Source organism: Lithobates pipiens, unplaced genomic scaffold, assembly GCF_037356315.1.
Source record: "Lithobates pipiens isolate NorthernLeopardFrog02 unplaced genomic scaffold, aLitPip1_a1.2 Scaffold_3, whole genome shotgun sequence".
Lineage (NCBI taxonomy): Eukaryota > Metazoa > Chordata > Amphibia > Anura > Ranidae > Lithobates > Lithobates pipiens.
In genome coordinates, this window is record NW_027507790.1 from 230,515,446 (window position 1) to 230,537,505 (window position 22,060).

At 44.7% G+C, this 22,060-nt stretch overlaps 2 protein-coding genes across 2 annotated transcripts in view; one reads left to right on the top strand and one right to left on the bottom strand.

The window, feature by feature from the left end:
* The window catches only part of BRIX1 (biogenesis of ribosomes BRX1), a 28,711-nt gene extending 17,682 nt beyond the window's left edge, over window positions 1-11,029 (top strand). The window contains exons 9-10 of the mRNA XM_077462878.1: window positions 2,220-2,348; window positions 8,620-11,029. Of these exons, the coding sequence (XP_077319004.1) occupies window positions 2,220-2,348; window positions 8,620-8,868 (378 nt within the window). The 3' untranslated portion in view covers window positions 8,869-11,029. The remainder of the gene's footprint in view (window positions 1-2,219; window positions 2,349-8,619) is intronic.
* A 665-nt stretch (window positions 11,030-11,694) lies between these two features.
* Window positions 11,695-22,060, bottom strand: part of TTC23L (tetratricopeptide repeat domain 23 like) — a 33,940-nt gene continuing 23,574 nt past the window's right edge. The window contains exons 7-12 of the mRNA XM_077462877.1: window positions 21,658-21,835; window positions 19,549-19,657; window positions 16,554-16,681; window positions 14,752-14,889; window positions 13,801-13,883; window positions 11,695-13,660 (exon numbers count right to left, since the gene is read on the bottom strand). Of these exons, the coding sequence (XP_077319003.1) occupies window positions 13,639-13,660; window positions 13,801-13,883; window positions 14,752-14,889; window positions 16,554-16,681; window positions 19,549-19,657; window positions 21,658-21,835 (658 nt within the window). The 3' untranslated portion in view covers window positions 11,695-13,638. The remainder of the gene's footprint in view (window positions 13,661-13,800; window positions 13,884-14,751; window positions 14,890-16,553; window positions 16,682-19,548; window positions 19,658-21,657; window positions 21,836-22,060) is intronic.

Here is a 22,060-nt window from a genome sequence, read left to right on the forward strand (position 1 = left end):
AATTCAAGAACAGATGAGAAACAAAGAAATTTACATGTATCAGTCCTGCAAAGGGTTTGAGAGTCGTTTCTAAGACTTTGGAACTCCAGTGAACCACACTGAGAGGAATTCTCCACAAATGGAGAAAACTTAGAACAGTGGTGAACCTTCCCAGGAGTGGCCGGGCCTACCAAAATTAATCCAAGCACGTCGGCAACTCATCCAGCAGGTCATAAAATAACCCAGAACTGCAGGCCTCACTTGCCTCACGTAAGGTCACTTTTCATGATTCAACAATAAGAAATAAGACAAAAGTTGAACTGTTTGGAAGGTGTGTGTCGTTACATCTGGCGTAAACCAACACCACACTTTATAAAAAGAGCATCATACCAACAGTCAGATGTGGTGGTGGTGGTGTGATGGTCTGGGGTTGCTTTGCAGCTTCAGGACCTGGACGTCTTGTCATAATTGATGGAACCATGAATTCTGAGCTCTACCAGAAAATCCTGAAGGAGAATGTCCAGCCACCAGTTCCTGACCTCAAGCGCACTTGTGCTGCAGGACAATGATCCAAAACACACCAGCAAGTCTACCTCTGAATGTGTCAGAAAAAACAAAATTAAGGTTTTGGAGTGGTCTTGCCAAAGTCCGGGTTTAAATTGTTACTAAACCCACAACCGTAAAATCGGTCTGTATATACAGTAAAGCATGCTTTGTTGTTCACTGTGGAATTTAAGGTTGGAGCCTGCCTTCTCTGATCCTCCCCTTCTTCCACTGTCCCTCCTGATTAGACGGCACCTTGGACAAGCTGCACATGCTCAGTTTGGTATGTATCAGCACAGGGCCAATCTGCACTGTCCAGACAGAGGGTCAGGGGTCATGCAGCCTCATAGGACAGTTGGACTAGAATGAAAACTCCTACAAGCTTTAACCTGTGCTCTGATGGACACTGATAGAAGTCACAAGACTGCTCTAACTGCTGATGACCAAAGGTATTAGCAGTTTATATTTACTAAAAACTATTGAATTTCCATTTTCTGTGTACTGTTGGAGACCAGATATAGTGAAAACAGTTTAATGAGTTTAGCAATACTTTAAATGCAATTAAGATGCTGTGGAATCACCTTAAAGCATTTTGTAAACCCAACACTTCATATCCCTGATTAAAAACTGACCACACTAAGCAGAAGAACATTCTATAGCTATGCTTGTCCTGACTATCCCCCAAAAGTTTACCCTTAAATGGAGTCAAGGACGCACATGACCCCTGTGCAAGCCGCCCCGGGGATATGAGAGCCAGGTGCACTCTCCTGTCATGCGGATTGGATGCAGGGGAAACCCGCATCCAATTTGCACTAGTGTGAACCCAGCCTAAATTTATTCCTCAGTTAAAAACTGCATTTTGTATTTTCTCTGGTTATCTTTTGTGTAATAGTAAAATTTAGTTTGATCTGAATAATTTAAAGTGGTTGTAAACCCTTACAAACCACTTTGACCTACAGGTAAGCCTAGATGAAGGCTTACCTCTAGGTCCAAGAAATATCTCCTAAACCTACACGGTTAAGGAGATATTTTACAAAAATAGGGAACCGCTGTCTACAGCACATGCGCGCCGTAGTCAACATCACAGGTGCACTGGGCGTGTCGCAAGTGAAGGCAAACATGCTGTCACGGCTCCCACATGCGTGCGCTGAAGTGGCGTCCTCGCTGCTCTGGCCACTCACACCTGGAAGAAGATGGACGCTCCGTACTACACGGGACAGCGGTGACATCGCTGGCTCCTGTGTCAGGTAAGTGACCCATAATGGGATACTATGTGATGCATAGTAGTCCATTATGCTTTGCAGAGAAACAGAGGAAGAAAACCCATCAGAGTTTACTTCCTCTTTAAGTGTGATAAATATGCAAAAAATGATTTAAAAAAAAAATCAGGAAGGGAGCAAATACTTTCACAGCACTGTAGCCGTAAAATCCTGTCTGTATACCTTTTTCACTTTCTCTGTTCATCTGTTATGATCTCCTGGGAATTGACATTAAATTACTTTTTGCTTTGGGAATAACTGAAGACAAACCTTTTTGTATTTGTGAAACAAATGAAATCGTTTTCCAACACCAAAGAATGCGTTGTAAAGATTTATTTGATTGTTGGGTCTTCTGTACTTTTTATGATAGAGTAGAAAGGTGTTGTTTTATTTATTTATTTATTTTTTTGAGAAGTAAAGATCATTCTTACCATTTAGATTATAGAAGAAGATGCATCTCTGGTAGAAATTGGACCTCGATTTGTACTGAATCTCATCAAGATTTTCCAGGGAAGTTTTGGAGGACCGACCTTGTATGAGAACCCTCACTACCAGTCTCCTAACATGGTAATTGTACTATTGTTTTGTCTTTTCCATGTTGCCGAGATATGTCGGTAAATATTTCTAGAATTTATCCAGAATATCAGCCTTGCAAGATTCCTACATCAACCTACTACTAGATAATTCTCAAATTCTCTGATAAACCTATGTAGACCATGCCAGCCCCCTGCACCCAACATAAATAGCTTTAACCACTTTGCGCCGGTAGGACGTCCAGGGACAGCCTCGGCTTTCGGTGGTTATATCTGAATGATGCCTGAGGCCACAGACATCATTAACCACTTTCAGACCGGACCATTTTGCTGGTAAATGACCAGAGGTCTTTTTACACTTTGGCACTGCGCTGCTTTAACTGGTAATTGCGCGGTCATGCAATGTTGTACCCAAACAAAATTTGCGTCCTTTTCTTCCCACAAATAGAGCTTTCTTTTGATGGTATTTGATTGCCTCTGCGATTTTTATTTTTTGCGATATAAACGTAAAAAGACCGCAAATTTTGAAAAAAAATGATATTTTCTACTTTTTGTTATTAGAAAAATCCAATAAACTCAATTTTAGTCATACATTTAGGCCAAAATGTATTCAGCCACATGTCTTTGGTAAAAAAAAAGTCAATAATTGTATATTTATTGGTTTGCGCAAAAGTTGTCACATCTACAAACTAAGGTACGTTTTCTGGAATTTACGCAGCTTTTAGTTTACGACTGCCTATCTCATTTCTTGAGGTGCTAAAATGGCAGGGCAGTACAAAACCCCCCCAAATGACCCCATTTTGGAAAGTAGACCCCCTAAGGAAATTGATAAGAGGCATGTTGAGCCCATTGAATATTTTATTTTTTTGCCTCAAGCGATTGAATAATGACAAAAAAAAAATTTTTTTTTTTTTTTTTACACTAAGTTGTCACTAAATGATATATTGCTCACACATGCTATGGGCGTATGTGAAATGACACCCCAAAATAAATTCTGCTGCTTCTCCTGAGTATGGGGATACCACATATGTGGGACTTTTTGGGAGCCTAGCCGTGTACGGGGCCCCGAAAACCAAGCACCGCCTTCAGGCTTTCTAAGGGCGTAATTTTTTGATTTCACTCCTCACTACCTATTACAGTTTTGAAGGCCATAAAATGCCAAGATGGCACAAAACCCCCACAAATGACCCCATTTTAGAAAGTAGACACCCCAAGCTATTTGCTGAGAGGCATGTTGAGTCCATGGAATATTTTATATTTTGCCACAAGTTGCGGGAAAATTACAAACTTTTTTTTTTTTTTTTTTTTTTTCACAAAGTTGTCACTAAATGATATATTGCTCACGCATGCCATGGGCATATGTGAAATGACACCCCAAAATAAATTCTGCTGCTTCTCCTGAGTATGGGGATACCACATATGTGGGACTTTTTGGGAGCCTAGCCGCGTACGGGGCCCCGAAAACCAAGCACCGCCTTCAGGCTTTCTAAGGGCGTTACAGTTTTGAAGGCCATAAAATGCCAAGATGGCACAAACCCCCCCCAAATGACCCCATTTTGGAAAGTAGACACCCCTAAATTTAGGGGTACACTAGTGAGACTAGGTAATAAATGGCGGGTGCCCTGAAACTATAAAAAAATAACTAACCAACCAGCGTCACCTGTAACAGTTATATGGTGATCACTGGTGAAAGGGTTAACTAGGGGGCAATTAGGGGGCTTTATGCGGTAGTATATGGGGGTCCCTGGCGCTATAAAAAGCTGCAGCGAACCTAAATACCTACCTGCCTAACTAGCGTCACCTGTGACACTAATACAGCGATCAGAAAAACGATCGCTTATTAGGCTGGGTTCACACTGGAGCGATGCGGGAACGCCACGAATGCGCGGCGGGTTCCCGCATCGCATGCCTCCCGGCGGCAGTTCACACTGCCCTATGCGAACTGCTGGGAGTGTCAGTGAAATGTTACTGACACCCCCAGATCAGTTCGCATATCGCAGTGCGATCTGCAAACTCGGATCGCATGGTGTGAACACCCATGCGATCCGATTCTGCTGCGGGCCAAAAAAAGGGTCCCGTGCGAATTTGCGGCGGGTGCGGCGGGTGCGGCGGGTGCGGCGAATGGCTGAACTCGAATTGCACAGAGATCGGATGTGATTTGCAGTGCGGTGCGAATCACATTCGTTCTCATAAACCGCTGCAATGTGAACCCAGCCTTAGTGACACTGGCGACGGGGGGTGATCACGGGGTTAAACCTTTATTGGGGGGGTTAGGGGGGTACATTAGAACTAAAGGGGGCTAACTCTAACTGCCCTAACAGTTATTACAGTCACAAATGACACCAATGCAAAAAAAAAAAAAAAAAAAAATGACATTGGTGTCACTGTGACTGGGGGGCAGGGGTAATTGGGGGGGTGATCGGGGGGTAAAGGGGGGGTGTGAGTGTGCCTGGCATGTTCTACTGTGTGTGTGAGTGTTGGTGCAACTTACTGATCCGCTCTCCTCCGTGTCGGAACGAAAAATACCGACACGGAGGAGAGAATACATCACTTCCTCTCCTGTGTTTACATTACAGGAGAGGAAGTGATGTCACCGGGGATTTCTATTCGTCGGGAGCGATCGCGAGGGGGTGGCCATGAATGAATGGCCGTCCCCTCGTCCGGGATCGCTCCCGCACGAATACCGACCGCCGCAGGCACCGGGCGGGGGCCCGATCGGGCCCCCGACCCGCGGGAGGCAAGGGACGTACATGTATGTCCTTATGCCTGCCCGTGCCATTGTACCGACGTACATCGGCGTGCGGCGGTCGGCAACTGGTTAAGATATCAGCGTTTTTCAGCCGGTGATTCCCTGCACCATGAGAACAATCACATCGGCTGTTCCGCCGCTTGATCGTTCCTCCGGTGCTTCTACCGACTCACCGCTTGCATCGGTGAGTCGGTCACAGGATCCGCCGGCCCCCGGATAATACCATAGAGATTTCCGGTGGACCAGATCGTCCCTGGAGTCTCTATGATCGTTCAGAGGCCCGGGCACGATGTTATGACGTCACGCCCGGCCTCTGCATTCAAAATAACGGCGCCGATTTGGCTAGGAAGCCAGGATCGGTTTCGTTTTTTTTATTTTAGGCTTCTCAGCCTAGAGGTGAGATATGGGGTCTTATTGACCCCATATCTCACTGTAAATAGGTCCGATCGTGCCATATTTCTATTACAAGGGATGTTTACATTCCTTGTAATAGGAATAAAAGTAATCAATTTATTTTTAATTTTTTTAAGTGTCAAGCTAAAAAAAGTAAAAGTAAAATTAACTATAAAAAAATAAAATAAAAATAAAATTAAAGCGCCCCTGTCCCCATGAGCTCGTACGCAGAAGCGAACGCATACGCAAGTTCCGCCCACATATATAAAAACGGTGTGCAAACCACACGTGGGGTATCACCGCGAACGTTAGAGCGAGAGCAATAATTCTAGCACTAGACCTCCTCTGTAACGCAAAACATGTAACCAGTAAAAAAAAATTTAAAGCGTCGCCTATGGGGATTTTTAAATACCAAAGTTTGGCGCCATTCCACGAGCGTGTGCAATTTGGCAGCGTGACATGTTGGGTATCTGTTTACTCGGCGTATCTTCATCGATCACATTAAGCAAAAAATTGGGTTAACTTTTTACAGTAGTTTTTATTTTTTTAGCATGAAACCTTATTTTTTTCTGAAAAAAAACGCGTTAGAAAAATTGCTGTGCAAATACCGTGCGAGATAAAAAGTTGCAACAACCGCCATTGTGTTCTCTAGGGTCTTTGCTAAAATAAACATATATAATGTTTGGGGGTTCTATGTAATTTTCTAGCAAAAAAATTATGCATTTTACATGTAGGAGAGAAATGTCAGAATTGGCCTGGATGCGAAGTGGTTAAAAAGAGTTTGTAAACAAACTGCGGAAAAAACAATTTGCCTTTAACCGCTTGGTGACCATATAACTTGCATATAAGGCAGCTCTGCTGCCCAGAATCGTATACCTAGTACGCGACCCAGCACTTCCAGGTCTGGGAAGCGTGCCGCCGCCGGCTCACTCCTGCTGTCATTAGACACAGCAGGGGCTGATTTACTGGTACAGTGGACTCTGTCAGCGCCTGCTTATGCTTTGGTACAGAGGGAGAATGGTGGTCTGTTAGTACAGAAGACATGGATCCTGTGTCTGCTAAGCAGGGGCACCAATCCATGCCTTCCCCCACAGTAGTAAAGCACTGGTCAAGCACCCCTATCATTAGTATAGTGACAGTTCATATATATTTTTTTTTTTTTTTTTTTTTTTTTTTTTTTTAGCACTGATCACTGTATTGGTGTCACTGGTTCCCAAAAGTGTCAGTGTCCCGACTGTCCATCCACAATATCGCTATGTCGCTGATTGCTGCCATTAATAAAAAAAATAAATAAAAAAAATTCATAGTTTGTAGACGCTATAACCTTTGCGCAAACCAATCAATATACCTTTTTTATTGGCATTTTTTTTAACCAAAAATATGTAGCAGAATACATATTGGCCTAAATTAATGAAGAAATTTGATTTTTATTTATTTTATTTTTTAAATATGTTTTTATAGCAGGTCTCTTTTTTTGTTTATAGCACAGAAAATAATTACAGAGGTAATCAAATACCACAGAAAGAAAGCTCTATTTGTGGGGAAAAAAGGACATACCGTATATACTCGAGTATAGGCCGACCCGAGTATAAGCCGAGGCCCCCAATTTACCCCCAAAAAACTGGAAAACTTATTGACTCGTGTATAAGCCGAGGGTGAGACATGGCTGTCCATCCCTGTGTGTCCGTCCATCCCTGTGTGTGTGTCCGTCCATCCATCCCTGTGTGTGTGTCCATCCATCCATCCATCCCTGTGTGTGTATCCATCCATCCCTGTGTGTGTGTGTGTGTGTGTGTGTGTGTGTGTGTGTATCCATCCATCCATCCATCCATCCCTGTGTGTGTGTGTGTGTGTGTGTATCCATCCATCCATCCGTGTGTGTGTGTGTGTGTGTGTGTGTGTGTGTGTGTGTGTGTGTGTGTGTGTGTGTGTGTGTCCGTGCAGCCTTGTGTGTGTGTCCAGCCTACCTGTGTCCCAAGCCTCCGTCCCGAGCCGCCGTCGTCCCGAGCCTCCTCCGTCCCGTGCCTCCTCCGTCCCGTGCCGTGCCTCCTCCGTCCCGTGCCGTGCCTCCTCCGTCCCGTGCCGTGCCTCCTCCGTCCCGTGCCGTGCCTCCTCCGTCCCGTGCCGTGCCTCCTCCGTCCCGTGTCTCCTCCGTCCCGTGCCGTGCCGTGCCTCCTCCGTCCCGTGCCGATGGATCGCCGCTCTTCTCGGCGGCCATTCTACAATTGAAAATTCCGCCTCCGCCTGTGATAGGCGGAACACTCAATTTCCCAGCAGCCTGTGTTCCGCCTATCACAGACATCCTCTCATACTCGTCCGTAGTATGAGAATGAGCGGATGTCCGTGATAGGCGGAACACTGCCTGCTGGGAAATTCAGTGTTCCGCCTATCACAGGCGGAGGCGGAGAAGGAGGCGCGGCTTTTGAAAATTAATGTCCGCCGTCTGTCTGCTCGATACGCTGATCGAGCAGTCAGACAGCGGCGACTCGAGTATAAGCCGAGGGGGCACTTTCAGCCTCAAAAAAGAGGCTGAAAATCTCGGCTTATACTCGAGTATATACGGTAAATGTTATTTGGGTACAGCTTCACGTGACCACGCAATTGTCAGTTAAAGTAACACAGTGCTGTATCGCAAAAAATGGCCTCTTCATGAAGGAGGGTAAATCTTCTGGAGGCCAAGGGGTTAAACCCCTTTTCAGATGGAGTGGATCCGTCCGCTTAGCAGGGGATCTCTCAGCTGATCTACATGGAGCTTGCAGGTACAGGTCGGTGTGCGCTCTGCTACGCAGAACGGACACAGCCCGCTCTCCTCTATGGTGTAGTTGGATGGAAACTGAGTGCATTTCCGTTTCCATCCGATCCACGGAATGGATGTCGAACCTATCGCCATCCATCTGATTTTAGCGGATCAGATGCCAGTGGGTGGCAGCCGCCACCCCATAGAGATCAGTTGGTGGCATGATAAATGGACAGGCGGACCCGATCGGTCCGCTGGTGTGAAAGGGGCCTTATGCTCACAAAAGTCGGATTTAATTTTACATTCTGTTGTCTCTGGGACAAGACGTGAGGAAATCTCCTGTAGGAACAAAGCAGTTCTATTTTAGGATGTATCTCCTGTAGTGGTTCTACACTTATTGTGTCCTAATAAATGCTTTTGTTTCAGCACCGGCGGATGATCCGGTTAGCCACAGCTGCTAAAGTCAAGGAAAGGCAGCAAGTGAAGGAGCTGCAGAAACTGAAAATGTTGGATAACAAGGAAACCATTTCAAAAGACCCCACGGAGGATGTCTTCCACATCCCAGCTGAGAAGAAGCCAGAAATCATTGAGACAGAAGCCCCTGTACCAAAACCACGTATTAAACGGAAGGACAAGCAGTTCAAACGGCAGAGGATGGCCAAGAAACGTGTCTGAACTCTGGGGTGGGGTACACTTTCTGTACAGGGCTTGTTTTATACATTAAAAAAAAAAGAGAAAATCTGTTCCAGACCCTCCATCTCACTAGATTTGGATACCACCCGGTAGAGGCTTTTGGAGCTGTTTTGGTTGAATTGAATATTTGCTTTGCTTTTGACAGGTGATGTCCAGAGCCAGTCACTTTCCCCTATACTGACACAGAGAACCCCCAAGGGTTGAGGCCAGACATAGCAATGCTACGTACCATCTCTGTGATATAATGCATGTTTACTTCAACCTGTTGTATTGGTAATCTCATATTTCAGTAAGATGGAGACTTAGTGTAATTCCACTTGAGAAAAAAAAACATTCCACTCTGTATATTACAAGGATTTTAACACTGTTGCAGATTCCTACCTTTTGAAACTCTGAAGAAATCCATGTGAGAACTTTTTAATGGTAGTGTTTTCATAATCATCAGTCAGCTGTGCACCTGCAGGGCTCTAATGAGCAAATCTGCTGGGCCTGCATCCCCTTAAGCTGTAATTTTCGAAAGCAGTAAAGCACCGCTAATATTGGTGGTGCTTTTCGGCTGCTAGTGGGTCACTTTTAATCTCTGCTAGTGGCTGAATAAAGGGTTAAAAGTGGCACTGCCGAAGCACATTGCAGGCGTATTTGATGTCGATGGGCAGGAGCGGTGTATACACCGCCTGAAAGATGCTGCTTTTTGGAGAACGTTTTCTAACGTCCTGCCAGTGCGCGGCTTTCACACTGGGGGTGCAGGGGAGGCATTTTTCAGTCACTTTTACAGTTGCCAATTTTTTTTTTTTTTAGCCCAGAAGCGCCTGAAAAAATACCCCAGTGTGAAAGGGACCTTAAAACCATAGAAAAGAGGGGAACAAAAAAGGGTTTCCACCTGCAAGGCAATATCATAATGTGCTAGTATGTGGTGCATACTAGCACATTATGAAGAAAAAGTTAACTTAAAATGAAGCCCTCTGGCGGCTGTCACTGCTGCAGATGCTTCTATCCTCACCCAGTCTTCCGTTCGGGGATGCCAGTAGGCGCAATGATGTCACTCCCACGCATGCACACAGTCTCAGCTGCGGCACACAGCTCTGAAGGAACAGCACGGGTATGTCGTTCCTTCATAGCGCATGCACCAGTGACGTCACCAGCTGCTGCTCACTAGAATATCTTCTAAACAGGGGCAGGTTTAGGAGATATTCATTTTACCTACAGATAAGTTTACCTGTAGGTAAAGTTTACTATCACTTTAAAATGGTTGTAAACCCTTACAGACCACTTTGACCTACAGGTAAGCCTAGATTAAGGCTTACCTGTAGGTCCAAGAAATATCTCCTAAACCTACACGGTTCATATTTTACAAAAAAGGGCAGCGCTGTCTATGGCGCATGCGCGCCATAGACACTGGTGTACTGGGCGCTCCGCAAGTGAAGGCAAACGTGTCGTCATTGACCGCTCCCGTGCATGCGCTAGAGTGACGGCATCGCGGTTCCGGCCAATCACAGCGCTGGAGCCGTGAGACCCGGAAGTCACTCCGGGATACATGGCAGCGGCGGAGATGAAGAACGAGGACCAATTTGGGGGCTTTGATCTCAGGTAAGTTATACATGATGAGCTCATTATACCTTTGCCTTGCAGGGTTTATTTTTATGTTTTATTTTTTCCCAGGTTAACTTCCTCTTTAAGGTGTAACTGCAGCCAAAGCATAATGAGGGTTAAAACATCTGTCAGATTTTTATTGCCAATTCTAGACACTTGTGAGGTGAAATTTCACTGTGAGCTGTCCTCTTTGAGAAATTTCTCTCCACACTCTAATTTTAGGATTGTGGGTGGAGCCATGCAAATTTTTTATTTTTTTTGCTACACTATAAACTGGCAATTTTTGGGATGTTTGGTTGGCGACCTACAGCCTAATATAGAGCCATTTATTCCAAATTGCATACAGCTGTTTCAGGCTAGTTGGCCCTCGTCAGTGCAGTGGATGGAAACCATGGCTTCTATAGGAAGGGGCTTATGGACCGACAAGACAGTTCAATCAGACCCGGTTATGGTGGGGTGGGCTAAAAGCAACCAAAATAATCACTGGAATCTGCAATGTTTTTTATCGTTTTTATTTTGTTCAGTATGTATTAAAGTCAACGTTTGTGTGAAATATTTGTTATAGTTCACATTTGCTAGGGATGTACCGATATATACCGTGCACAGAATATTATCGGGTGAAGATAGGGTTATCATCATTCTGCCAATATAACAAAGGTGCCGAAAACAAATTCATGTTAATGATATTTAAGTTGAAAATACAATTTTATATATAGAAAAAAATATGTATGTTTAAAAAAAAAAAAAAAAGCTGTCCAATTTGGGCCAAATGCATCCTGAATTTCGGTTTAGGTTCAGAATTTTCATTTTAGTGGGCCACGAACCTTTGAAGCTGTTGTGCTATCAATAGAGCTTAATACCAGACACCCCCTCTACAGCAGGGCTGCTGTTGTCTTAACCACTTCCCGACCAGCGCACGACGATGTACGTCAACAGAATGGCACGGGCAGGCATATTGGCGTACATGTACGTCCAGTCTTCAATGCCGCCCTGCCATCGGGAGCGCGCCGGCGCGTTCCTGTGCCGGTCGGGACCCTCGTGAGTCCGGTCGCGGGACCCGCGGACTCGATCGCCGATCGTCTCACGGGACGGCTGAATGGAGGAAATGCTGTGTAAACAGCATTTCTCCATTCTGCCTAGCAACTAGTGACGCTGATCTCTGCTCCATGTGATTGGAGCAGAGATCAGTGTTCACTAAATGAAAGCCCAACCCCCCCCCCCCCCCCCAGTTAGTAACACACCCCTAGGAACACTTAACCCCTACACTTCCACCCACTGGTTAACCCTTTCACTGCCAGTGTCATTTACACAGGAATCACTGCATTTATATAGCAGTGATTACTGTATAAATGACAATGGTCCCAAAAATGTCCGATAGGTCCCCCACAATGTCGCAGTCACAATAAAAATCGCTGATCGCCGCCATTACTAGTAAAAAAAAAAAAAATAATAAAAAATTTATTAATAAAAATGCTATAAAACTATCCCTATTTTGTAAACGCTATAACTTTTACGCAACCAATCAGTAATCGCTTTTTTTTTTTTTTTTTTTTTTATATACCAAAAATATGTAGAAGAATACGTATCGGCCTAAACTGAGGCAAAAAAATGTTTTTTTTATATATATATTTTTGGGGGATATTTATTATAACAAAAAGTAAAAAATGCGTTTTTTTTTTTCAAAATTGTCGCTCTATTTTTGTTTATAGCGCAAAAAATAAAAACCGCAGGGGTGATCAAATACCACCAAAAGAAAGCTCTATTTGTGGGGAAAAAAATTTGTTTGGGAGCCACGTCGCACGACCGCGCAATTGTCAGTTAAAACGACGCAGTGCCGAATTGCAAAAAGTGGTCTGGTCTTTGACCAGCAAAATGGTCCGGTCTGAAAGTGGTTAAAGCCAACATTTCCATAACAAAATATGGAGGCTGCCATTGCTGATCACCTGAAAATGCTAGCTGCCTGGGTGTAATGCTAAACATTTAGGCCAGGGGTGCCCAACCAGTGACCCGCGGAGCCCTCTGATGTGGCCCGCGACCTCCTTCTGTAGGATGGCAGATTGGCAAGCCCAGATCATGGGTTGCAGACCCGCCATCCCAGAGCATCTGCGTTGTGAATGAAGCCGGCAAAGCAAGTAGCTGTGGAGCAGAGCTGTATAAGCTGATGCTTCCTGTATAGTGCCATCTTTTGCCACAGGCGCAGTGATACCAAATGCCCTCTGCCGGGGACAGCAACAGCAGCCAATGCCTGAATGGAAGGCCCTTTTCACACAATCGGTCCAACTCAATCGAACCCTCCCTTCACCTCTATGAAATGATAGATGTAAACAGATTTGTGTCCTTTTACACCTGCCTACCTCTAATCTGATTTGCTAAAAAAAACAGAAGGGGATCAATCCCCTTCCATCAGGGAGGATCGGCTCTGAGGACCCGTAGAGTGGGCTGTGTCCGTGAGTGCTCTGCTCATTGTGGCCCGTGACCAGTTACCAAGTCGCTTAACTGGCCCTCGCTCTTCAAAAGGTTGGGCACCCCTGCATTAGGCCTTAGTACCCAAAGGTAAGCATACCAGGCACAAGTCCTCATTTGCACACTTACTCTGGAATAATGACTCAAAGGGGTTGATTTACTAAAACTGGAGAGGGCAAAATCTGGTGTAACTCTGCATAGAAACCATTCAGCTTCCTTTTTTTTTTATTTAATTAAATAAGCTGATTGGCTACTATGAACTGCTGCACCAGAGTTTGCACTCTCCAGTTTTAGTAAATCAACCCCACAGTAATGATATTGGAAGGTCCAGCATAAGAGCAAGTTAGCAGTGGCAGCCTTTGTTTCTCAACATACAAACTGCTGAACATTGCGCAGGCAGTGCTGGGCTTTCTTTTGTAAAGATGAACAGCTCAAGCTCCTTACAATTTCTTCTATATCTTTGGCTCTATACATCTGCTGTTTGAGTATCCAGGGCATAAAAGATGCCAGGGGCCAACTCCTCCAACTAGAACTAAGGAAGCAGCCAGGCAGTTTTCAGATTTGGAAGGTGGTGAGCAAGAATCTTAAAAAGTCTTGTGTATTTGTATTTGTTCAGAGCATCAGGATGTGAGCTTTTCATCTCCAGTCCAGCCGATTATATTAGTCCATACTGTTACACGCACTGATGATCTGTAATGATCAGTCCCTAACGGCTCCAGACCTGCAAGAAATAGATGAGGGTTAGAGTGTATTGCAATGACTCTTTGGTAAATATGGAATGAACTTTTAAGTGCTGCCATAAGAGAGAATCCGGAGAACAGCTTCATTTCATAGTGTGGTAAATAAAGTGATCAAACTTACTTCTGTAATGTGCTAAGCAGGTTCTGAGTTTCTCTGCTTTTGCTGTGCTGAGACCCGTATGCTGCCATCTGAATTTCTAAGCACTGCAAGAGAATGAAACTTGTGATAATTAGATTGTCATAACCCAGGAGCCTGTTCTCAACATTTTTGTTGAGCTGTGTTTTTCTGCACACCACCAAACATGTATGATGTCAACAATTGTTTTTCCATGTGCTCACCATATATTTGCTTTGGTCTGGCACAATCCTAAATCCGAGCTCTCCTCCCAGAATTACCTAGAAGTATGAGTTTTGGTAATTGTAGAATGGTAGTCTGTGCCAGCATGGTGTGTGTGTGTGTGTGTGTTTCTTCTGCAAAGAGACCACTGTGTTAACACACCACACTGCTGGCAGTTGACAGGCTTTTCTACTCGGGCTGTCAATGGAGCCTGTTGTTTCCCATCAGGTTTGCTCCACTTTTGATTGGTAACATGCAGTCGGCTGATCCTTAGCCAATAGACAGCCTGACTGCAAATATGCCACTCTGCTATACTGTGTAGAGGGACGGGCCCACTCTGCTGCAATGTGTACGGGGGCACAGAGAGTTGGTCTTAATTGCCTCCAGTTTTGTCAGCTATGAAGTGGAGGTAGTTACTTTTCAACTTGGTACAAAAATTGCCTGAATCCACCACAGGTGTTGGTAAAGTTGCTAAAACGTGAAGTATGGATTTTTTAATCTGGCGCTGGCTATTTTAAAGGACCCCAGTCCTAGAAAACTGTTGGTGAAATTTTTATTGAACTCCCCCAATTCTCTGCTCATATAACTATTATAGAGTAACAGGAATCGGCAAAGCTGGAGCCAGGAATAGTGGTATCAGCTGTGTGGCAGTGGTAGGGATGATAATGATGATTATATTGTACACATTTCTGTAATCTGAAATTCTTCTGGACTTTTAGATAAACATAAAGTTACCTTTTTCAGCAATCGGTAGCCCTTGGAAATCTTCCCATCAGCCAGACATATGCTTCCCATAATGCTCAGCATCTCGGCCACAGTTTCGTTGTACTCTACCTCTAAGCCTACTGCCTTATGTAGCAGCTTGTACGCCTCCTAGTGGGGAACAACACACAATGTAAGACACCAATCTGAGAAGGGTTCAGCATTGACTTCTAAACCAGCCATCAGACAATTAACAAGTCAGGGGACTAATCCAAGCATTCATAGCAATAATATAACCAGATAGCAATTCCAGAAAAGGAATATCAGTCTTTATATTGCTAGTGTTGTCCTGAAAGCATTATAACTGAGAAAGTTAAAGATGATTTCCAGGTATGGATATTTTATATATAGTTATATTGGTCCAGCTAAGAGCATTTTAACTATGCGTGTACCATACCTGGCCAATGATCCCCAAAAGTGATACGTTGACCAGGTGAGGTGAAGCCCTGTCCCCTGAGAACAGATACATACGGAGACCACTAGTCCTTGTATAGGGACTGAGAGAAAGAGACTTATTACCTCTTTCACACGGCCGTGCACATAGCGTCGGCGGTAAAACGCCGCTATTTTTAGTCGGATTTGCAGCGCATTTTGGCCGCTAGCGGGGTGCTTTCACCCTTCGCTAGTGGCCGAGAAAGGGTTAAATCCACCTGCCATAGCGTCGTTTTGCTGGCGGTATTACAGCGCTGCCCCATTGATTTCAATGGGGAGGAGCGGTAAACACACCGCTCCAAAGAAGCTGCTGGCAGGACTTTTCCTGATGTCCTGCCAGCGCACCGCTCCAGTGTGAAAGCCCGAGACAATGGTGCAGCAGTTTGAGGGCAGATTGCAGGCACTATTTCTAATGCTATAGCGCCTGAAAAACACCCTCGGTGTGAAAGGGGTCTTAAAAGACAGCAATTCATAAGAAACCTCACCAGCTGCTCAATGTTGTCATGGGGGGGGGGGGGGGGGGATTTACTAAAACTGGAGCACTCAGAATCTGGTGCACCTGCTCATGGTAGCTAATGAGTTTCTAACTTCACATTGTTAAAGCGGGAGTCTGTTTTTTTTTTTAAAAAGCCAGCAGCTACAAATACTGCAGCTGCTGACTTTTAAAATAATGACACTTACCCGCCCAGCGCGCCCGCGATGTCGGTACCCGAAGCCGATCTTTCGGCATCTTGGGTATGGGAATCAGGAAGTGGAGTCTTGCGGCTTCATTTCCCGGTTCCCTACTGCGCATGCGCGAGTCGCGCTGCGCAATAAGGATGGTCCCCGCTGTCTCTGGGATCCGTGTGTTTCCCAGCAGACAGCGGGGACCTTCGGAAAGGGGTGTACCTTCTGCAGATATCTATGCTGGAAGTGGGTGCAGATACCTGTACTTTACAGGTACCTGCACCCCCCTCCCCCCTGAAAGGTGCCAATTGGAAATGCCAATTGGCGCCGGAGGGGGGGAGGGTTCCAATGAGCTGAAGCTCCACTTTAAGTTGAGCTTTTGCAATAAAACCTAGAAGCTGATTGGTTGCTATGCAGAGCTGCACCAGATTTTGTACTCTCCAGTTTTAGTACATAACTCCCCCATGTGTACTATACTTCACTCCTTGCACTGGCTGCTGAATAAGATCATGATTGTATAGAGGGCTTAAACTGATCGTCAAGATTCTTCTAACAAGTTTAAGCCAATTAGATGGAAAAAAAGACACAAAACGAGGTCTTAGTAAAAAGAAATCTTCATGAAGAATTACACATGGCATTGTGAGTTTGTAAAGTATAAATCCTCCCTCATCTCTTACTTGTGTGTTTCCAGTTTGAATGAGCCATTTGCTAAACTCCACACAAGCGGTCAGTGTCTGCGGGTCATCGGGTCCCAGCACCGCCCGATATACATTGAGACTCTCCGTGAAATACTTCTCTGCCATTTCTACAAAGAGGAAAGGACATCAAAAGAACAAATTATCAGCCAGGATCAAATGTCTTACCACATTTTCCTAGTGCAGAAACCAGAAAGTGAGGAAACAAATATTCCATCTATCTCTCTGCTTTTGTTAAACCAAGTAGTTTACAGATCTGTCACTTGGGGCCCATTTACACTGATGTGTTTTACATGGGCTTCAGTTTGGACGAGCAGTGTGACAAAGCATCTGCAGAGCTTTCAGCAAGCTTTGTTGAAGCTTTTAAAGTGCCATTCAGCTTCAGTTTGTAAATATTGAACACAGATCCTAATGGGAGTGCTGATTGCCACTTTAAATAAGCTGCTGGCAGGATTCAGAATTTCTTGAAAACCAGCTAGCAACTTGCCTAAAGTGACAATCATCACTCCCATTAGGATTACCTGAGCCCCATCTCAATCCAGCAATGTATGAAAGCCACTAAGTCTGGGAACTCTTCCCTCCTCATTGGCTGAGACAGCAGTGGGGCGCCATTGGCTCCCGCTACTGTTAATCAAAGTCAGTGAGCCAATGAGGAGAGGTGGGGCTGAGCTGTGTCTGAATGGACAGAACAGCGGCTCGGGTGCCCCCTTAGCAAGCTGCTTGCTGTGAGGGCACTCTGAAGGGGCCAGGAGCGCTGGCGAGGGACCCACGAAGAGGAGGATCGGGGCGGCTCTGTGCAAAACCACTGCACAGGGCAGGTAAGTGTAAAAAAAAATTTTTATTTTTAAATGTAAAAAAACAAGCTTTTAGTGTCACTTTAATTGAACAAGCTAAAGTTGGAAGCTGATTGGCTACTATGCACTGTGTACAGAGTGCAAGGTTGAGGAGTATGCTACATACAGAGTGCAAGGTTGAGGCATGTGCTGCATACAGAGTGCAGGGTTGAGGCATGTACTACATACAGATTACAGGGTTGAGTGTGCTACATGCAGAGTGCAGGGTTGAGGCATTTTTACATACAGAGTGCAGGGTTGAGGCGTTTTTACATACAGAGTGCAGGGTTGAGGCGTTTCTACATACAGAGTGCAGGGTTGAGGAGTGTGCTACATACAGAGTGCAAGGTTGAGGAGTGTGTTACATACAGAGTGCAGGGTTTATCTTCCTTACATCTCGCCTACCCTGCCTGGCTCTAGTACCTCCTGCTTAAATAAAAAGCCCTGGATGTGAAGGCATCATGAAATGGCCCAATGGGTCGGATTTGGCCGGCAGGCCTTGTGTTTAACCACTTGCCCACCAGGCCAATTCTGTCATTTCTCTCCTACATGTAAAAATCATAATTTATTTGCTAGAAAATTACATAGAACCCCCGATTATTATATATGTTTTTTTTTAGCAGAGACCCTAGAGAATACAATGGTGGTCATTGCAACTTTTTATCTTGCACGGTATTTGCGCAGCAATTTTTCAAACACTTTTAAAAAAAAAAAATAAACAGTAGAGTTAGCTCAATTTTTTTGCAGAATATGAAAGATGAAGTTGCGCTGAGTAAATAGATACCTAACATGTCACTCTTCAAAATTGCACGCGCTCGTGGAATGGCGCCAAACTTCGGTACTTAAAAATCCCCATATGCGACACTTTCACATTTTTTACCGGTTACATGTTTTGAGATACAGAGGAGGTCTAGGGCTAGAATTATGTCTCTCGCTCTAATATTCACGGCGATACCTCACATGCGTGGTTTCAACACCGTTTTCATATGTGGGCAAGACTTAAGTATGCGTTCGCTTTTGTGTGCGAGCACACGGAGACAGGGGCACTTTAAAACTTTTTTTTTATTATTTATTGTTAATTTTACTTAAAATTATCAAATTTTACACTTTAAAAAAAAAATGTTTTGATCACTTTTATTCCTATTACAAGGAATGTAAACATCCCTTGTAATAGGAATAGGACATGACAGGTCCTCCTTACAGTGGGATATGGGGTCAATAAGACCCCACATCTCACCTCTAGGCTGGGAAGCCTAAAATATATATTTTTTTTAAAACTTCCCAGCGGAGGTGGAGCCGTTTTTTTGAATGCAGAGGCTGGGCGTGACGTCATAAAATTGCGCCCAGCCTCCGATGATCATAGAGACTCCAGCAACCATCTGGTCCACTGGAAATCTCTATGGTGGACATCTGGGGTCAGTGTTCTGCCGGGAAAGGTCCCCCCATCGGATCGTGTCCGCCCCGTACTGCGCAAGAGCAGCGCTTGCACTGTACGGAGGACAAGGAGACGCCGAAAGTCTTTGAAGTTGAATAGCTAACCATCAGCTGTACACGGCACCTGCAGACTTAATAGTCACCGCTATGCTCTGCATATTTTTATTCTAACTCTATGTCCACTTGGATGTTGGGGCTTCAACCTGAACTCAGGTGCCGTGTAGAGCTGATGATCAGCTGTTCACCTTCGGAGACTTTCGGCGTCTCCTTTGTCCTCTGTACTGCGCAAGCGCAGTATAGGGCGGACACTATCCGATGGGGAACAGTATTCGACAAGACACGGGCGGATCCATTCTCCGACTTACCGATCGCAGAGGTGAGTCGGTAGAAGCGGCGGGAGGGGGACGTCCCCTCTCGCCGCCCGTAAGAACGATCTAGCGGCTGAAAAGCCGCTATGATCATTCTTATGGTGTAGGAAAACGCAGATATCTGAATGATACCTGTAGCTTCAGGCATCATTCAGATATACCACCACAAAGCCCAGGACGTCCATGAACATTCAGCCGCTGGCAAGTGTTTAACACGTGCTGTAAGGTAAAAAGGTTGAGAAAGGCTGATCTGCATTAAGCTAAAATGTTTCTCTGGGTTTTCTTCTCAATATCTCAGTGAACAAGTCTAATAGTCCATATCATATATAAAACAGATCTCACCACTGTAGTCGGAGTCTCCCGGTGCTGCATATGCTTTAGCTAATAACAGACCAGTCTGCGCAGACTCCACACTGAGGGGTTTATATATTGCCTGGCATATAGAATGAGCCTGGAAGAAAGAAGAACCATGTCACTGCACAGAATTAATGTTGTTCTATCATTGCTTTTAGCCAACTCAATACTAGGCACTTTCTGCCCAGGCCAATTTTCGGGGGTGACACTTTGAATGACAATTTTACTGTCATGCTACACTGTACCCAAATAAAATTTTTAGCATTTTTTTCACACAAATAGAGCTTTCTTTTAGTAGTATTTAATTACAGGTGGGGTTTTTATTTTTTGCTAAACAAACAAAAAAAAAAAGATGGAAAATTTAAAAAAACATGTTTCATAGTTTGTTACAAAATTATGCAAACAGGTAATTTTTCTCCTTCATTGATATGTGATGAGGTGGCACTGGTGGGCACCGATAGGCACAGATAAGGTGGCACTGATGGGGACAGATACGGTGGTACTGATGGCCACTGATAAGATGGCACTGATAGGTACCACTGATAAATGGCACTGATGAGCAGAGCACTGGCAGGTGACGTTGATGGGCAGCACTGTTGATGAGGCACTGTAGGCACTGGTAAGTGGCGCTGGTGGGCACTAGTAGGCGGCACTGTTGTGCACTGGTAGGTGTCCACAGATGAGCTGGTGGCTACTCTCTGCGATTGGGACCAATGTCCCTCTGGGAGCCGCCGGTGATCGGCTTTTTTTTCTCTCCTCATGCTACCAGCACGAAGAGAAAAAATAGCTGATTACCGGCTCTGTTTACATCACATGATCAGCTGTCATTGGCTGACAGCTGATCATGTGGTAAGGGGTCGGGATCGACTCAGACTCGCTGATCACAGAGCGCGCTGCGAGCGCCCTGCAGGGGGTGCGCAGGCTGCTGGAGCACGGGAGGGCATCTGTTGATGTCTCCTGGCAAAGTAGTCATTGAGTTAAAAAGCAGGAGGAGCTTCTAGTTCTTAAGAAATATTCTTCCCACTGACCACCAATGTTTTTTTTTTTTTTTTTGAACATGTGACCAGCAGCAAAGAACTAGAAGCTCCTCCTGCTTATGTTTTCCTACAGACAGGCTGGGAAAGCTGGGTCATGTGACAGCTGGATTTTGATTAGGAAAAAGGAAATGGTTTGAAGATCAGGAAAGCAGCAGTAAGAGCAGGAGCCAACCGCTTCGAAAGTTTTTAACTCGATGACTACCCTCCGATTACCACCCATTTCTTTGGATCGGTCCTTTTAATGATTGCTTTGGAACAACCGTTTTGGGATTATCATCCAACCTGGTTTGTTGAAGATTGAAGAAGCGGTTGAAGACTTTCGAAGCGGTTGGCTCCTGCTCTTAGCCCTGCTTTCCTGATCTTCTGGTCTTCGCAGGAAAGCGTTAAAGTGGTTCCTTTTTCCTAATCGATATACAGCTGTCACATGACCCAGCTCTTTCCCAGCCTGTCTGCAGGAAAACATAAGCAGGAGGAGCTTCTAGTTCTTTGCTGCTGGTCACATGTTAAAAAAAAAAAAAAACATTGGTGGTCAGTGGGAAGAATATTTCTTAAGAACTAGAAGCTCCTCCTGCTTTTTAACTCGATGACTACCCTCCGATTACCACCCATTTCTTTGGATCGGTCCTTTTGCCGTTTGCTTTGGAACCACCGTCTTGGGACTATCATCCAACCTTTTATGGATTGGAGTCACAGTCATTGCATTACCATCCAGCTTGGCATCATCTCATCACCAGGAACCCAGCACTATAAGCCTATCAGACGCACTGCCGTAACCTGGTTTGTTGAAGATTGAAGAGAAAGTTTTCCATTCATTGGACACCATACATGTGGACATTTGGTCATTGGACTATTGTAGTTCATCACAACTATTTCATATCACTTTGGTGTATGTCCTTATGTCACATATATTTGTTTTTGTTTATAGGTTATTGAGATTCGTTTTAGTTGAACCTTAGCTTATTTGAGGAGGCCGTGTTGCCATTTTTCCCCTAGTCACATTTGTTCAGCGCTATACTATTTGTTTGATCCTTCCATTGATGTGCCTTTATTGTAAACCTACCTGCAGTAAGTGATGAATGGCCTGGTCATGTTTCTTCCTCTTCTGCTCCGTTTTGGCCATATCCCGGTAAATGGCGATAAGCTCAGAAGAGCTGTCCCCTTCACAAGACACAACGAGCTCCGCACTCCGTTCAAAGTAATTCATGGCGGAACTCCATTTCTTCTGGAGCAAGCAAGCCCTGCAATACAATGATTGAAAGAAACATAGCGAACGTTTCATAAAAGTCATACCAGAACAAACTAAAAGCTGAACATCTAAATGCATGGATGGGGCTGTTTTACCTGTCTAAAAATGTCTGTCCATCCAGTCCTGAGATTTACACAGCAGTACCACACAGTACAGTAAGTAAGTTCAAAGCTTTGGATATTTTGTTATAACCTAACCCTGCTTTAACCACTTGCTT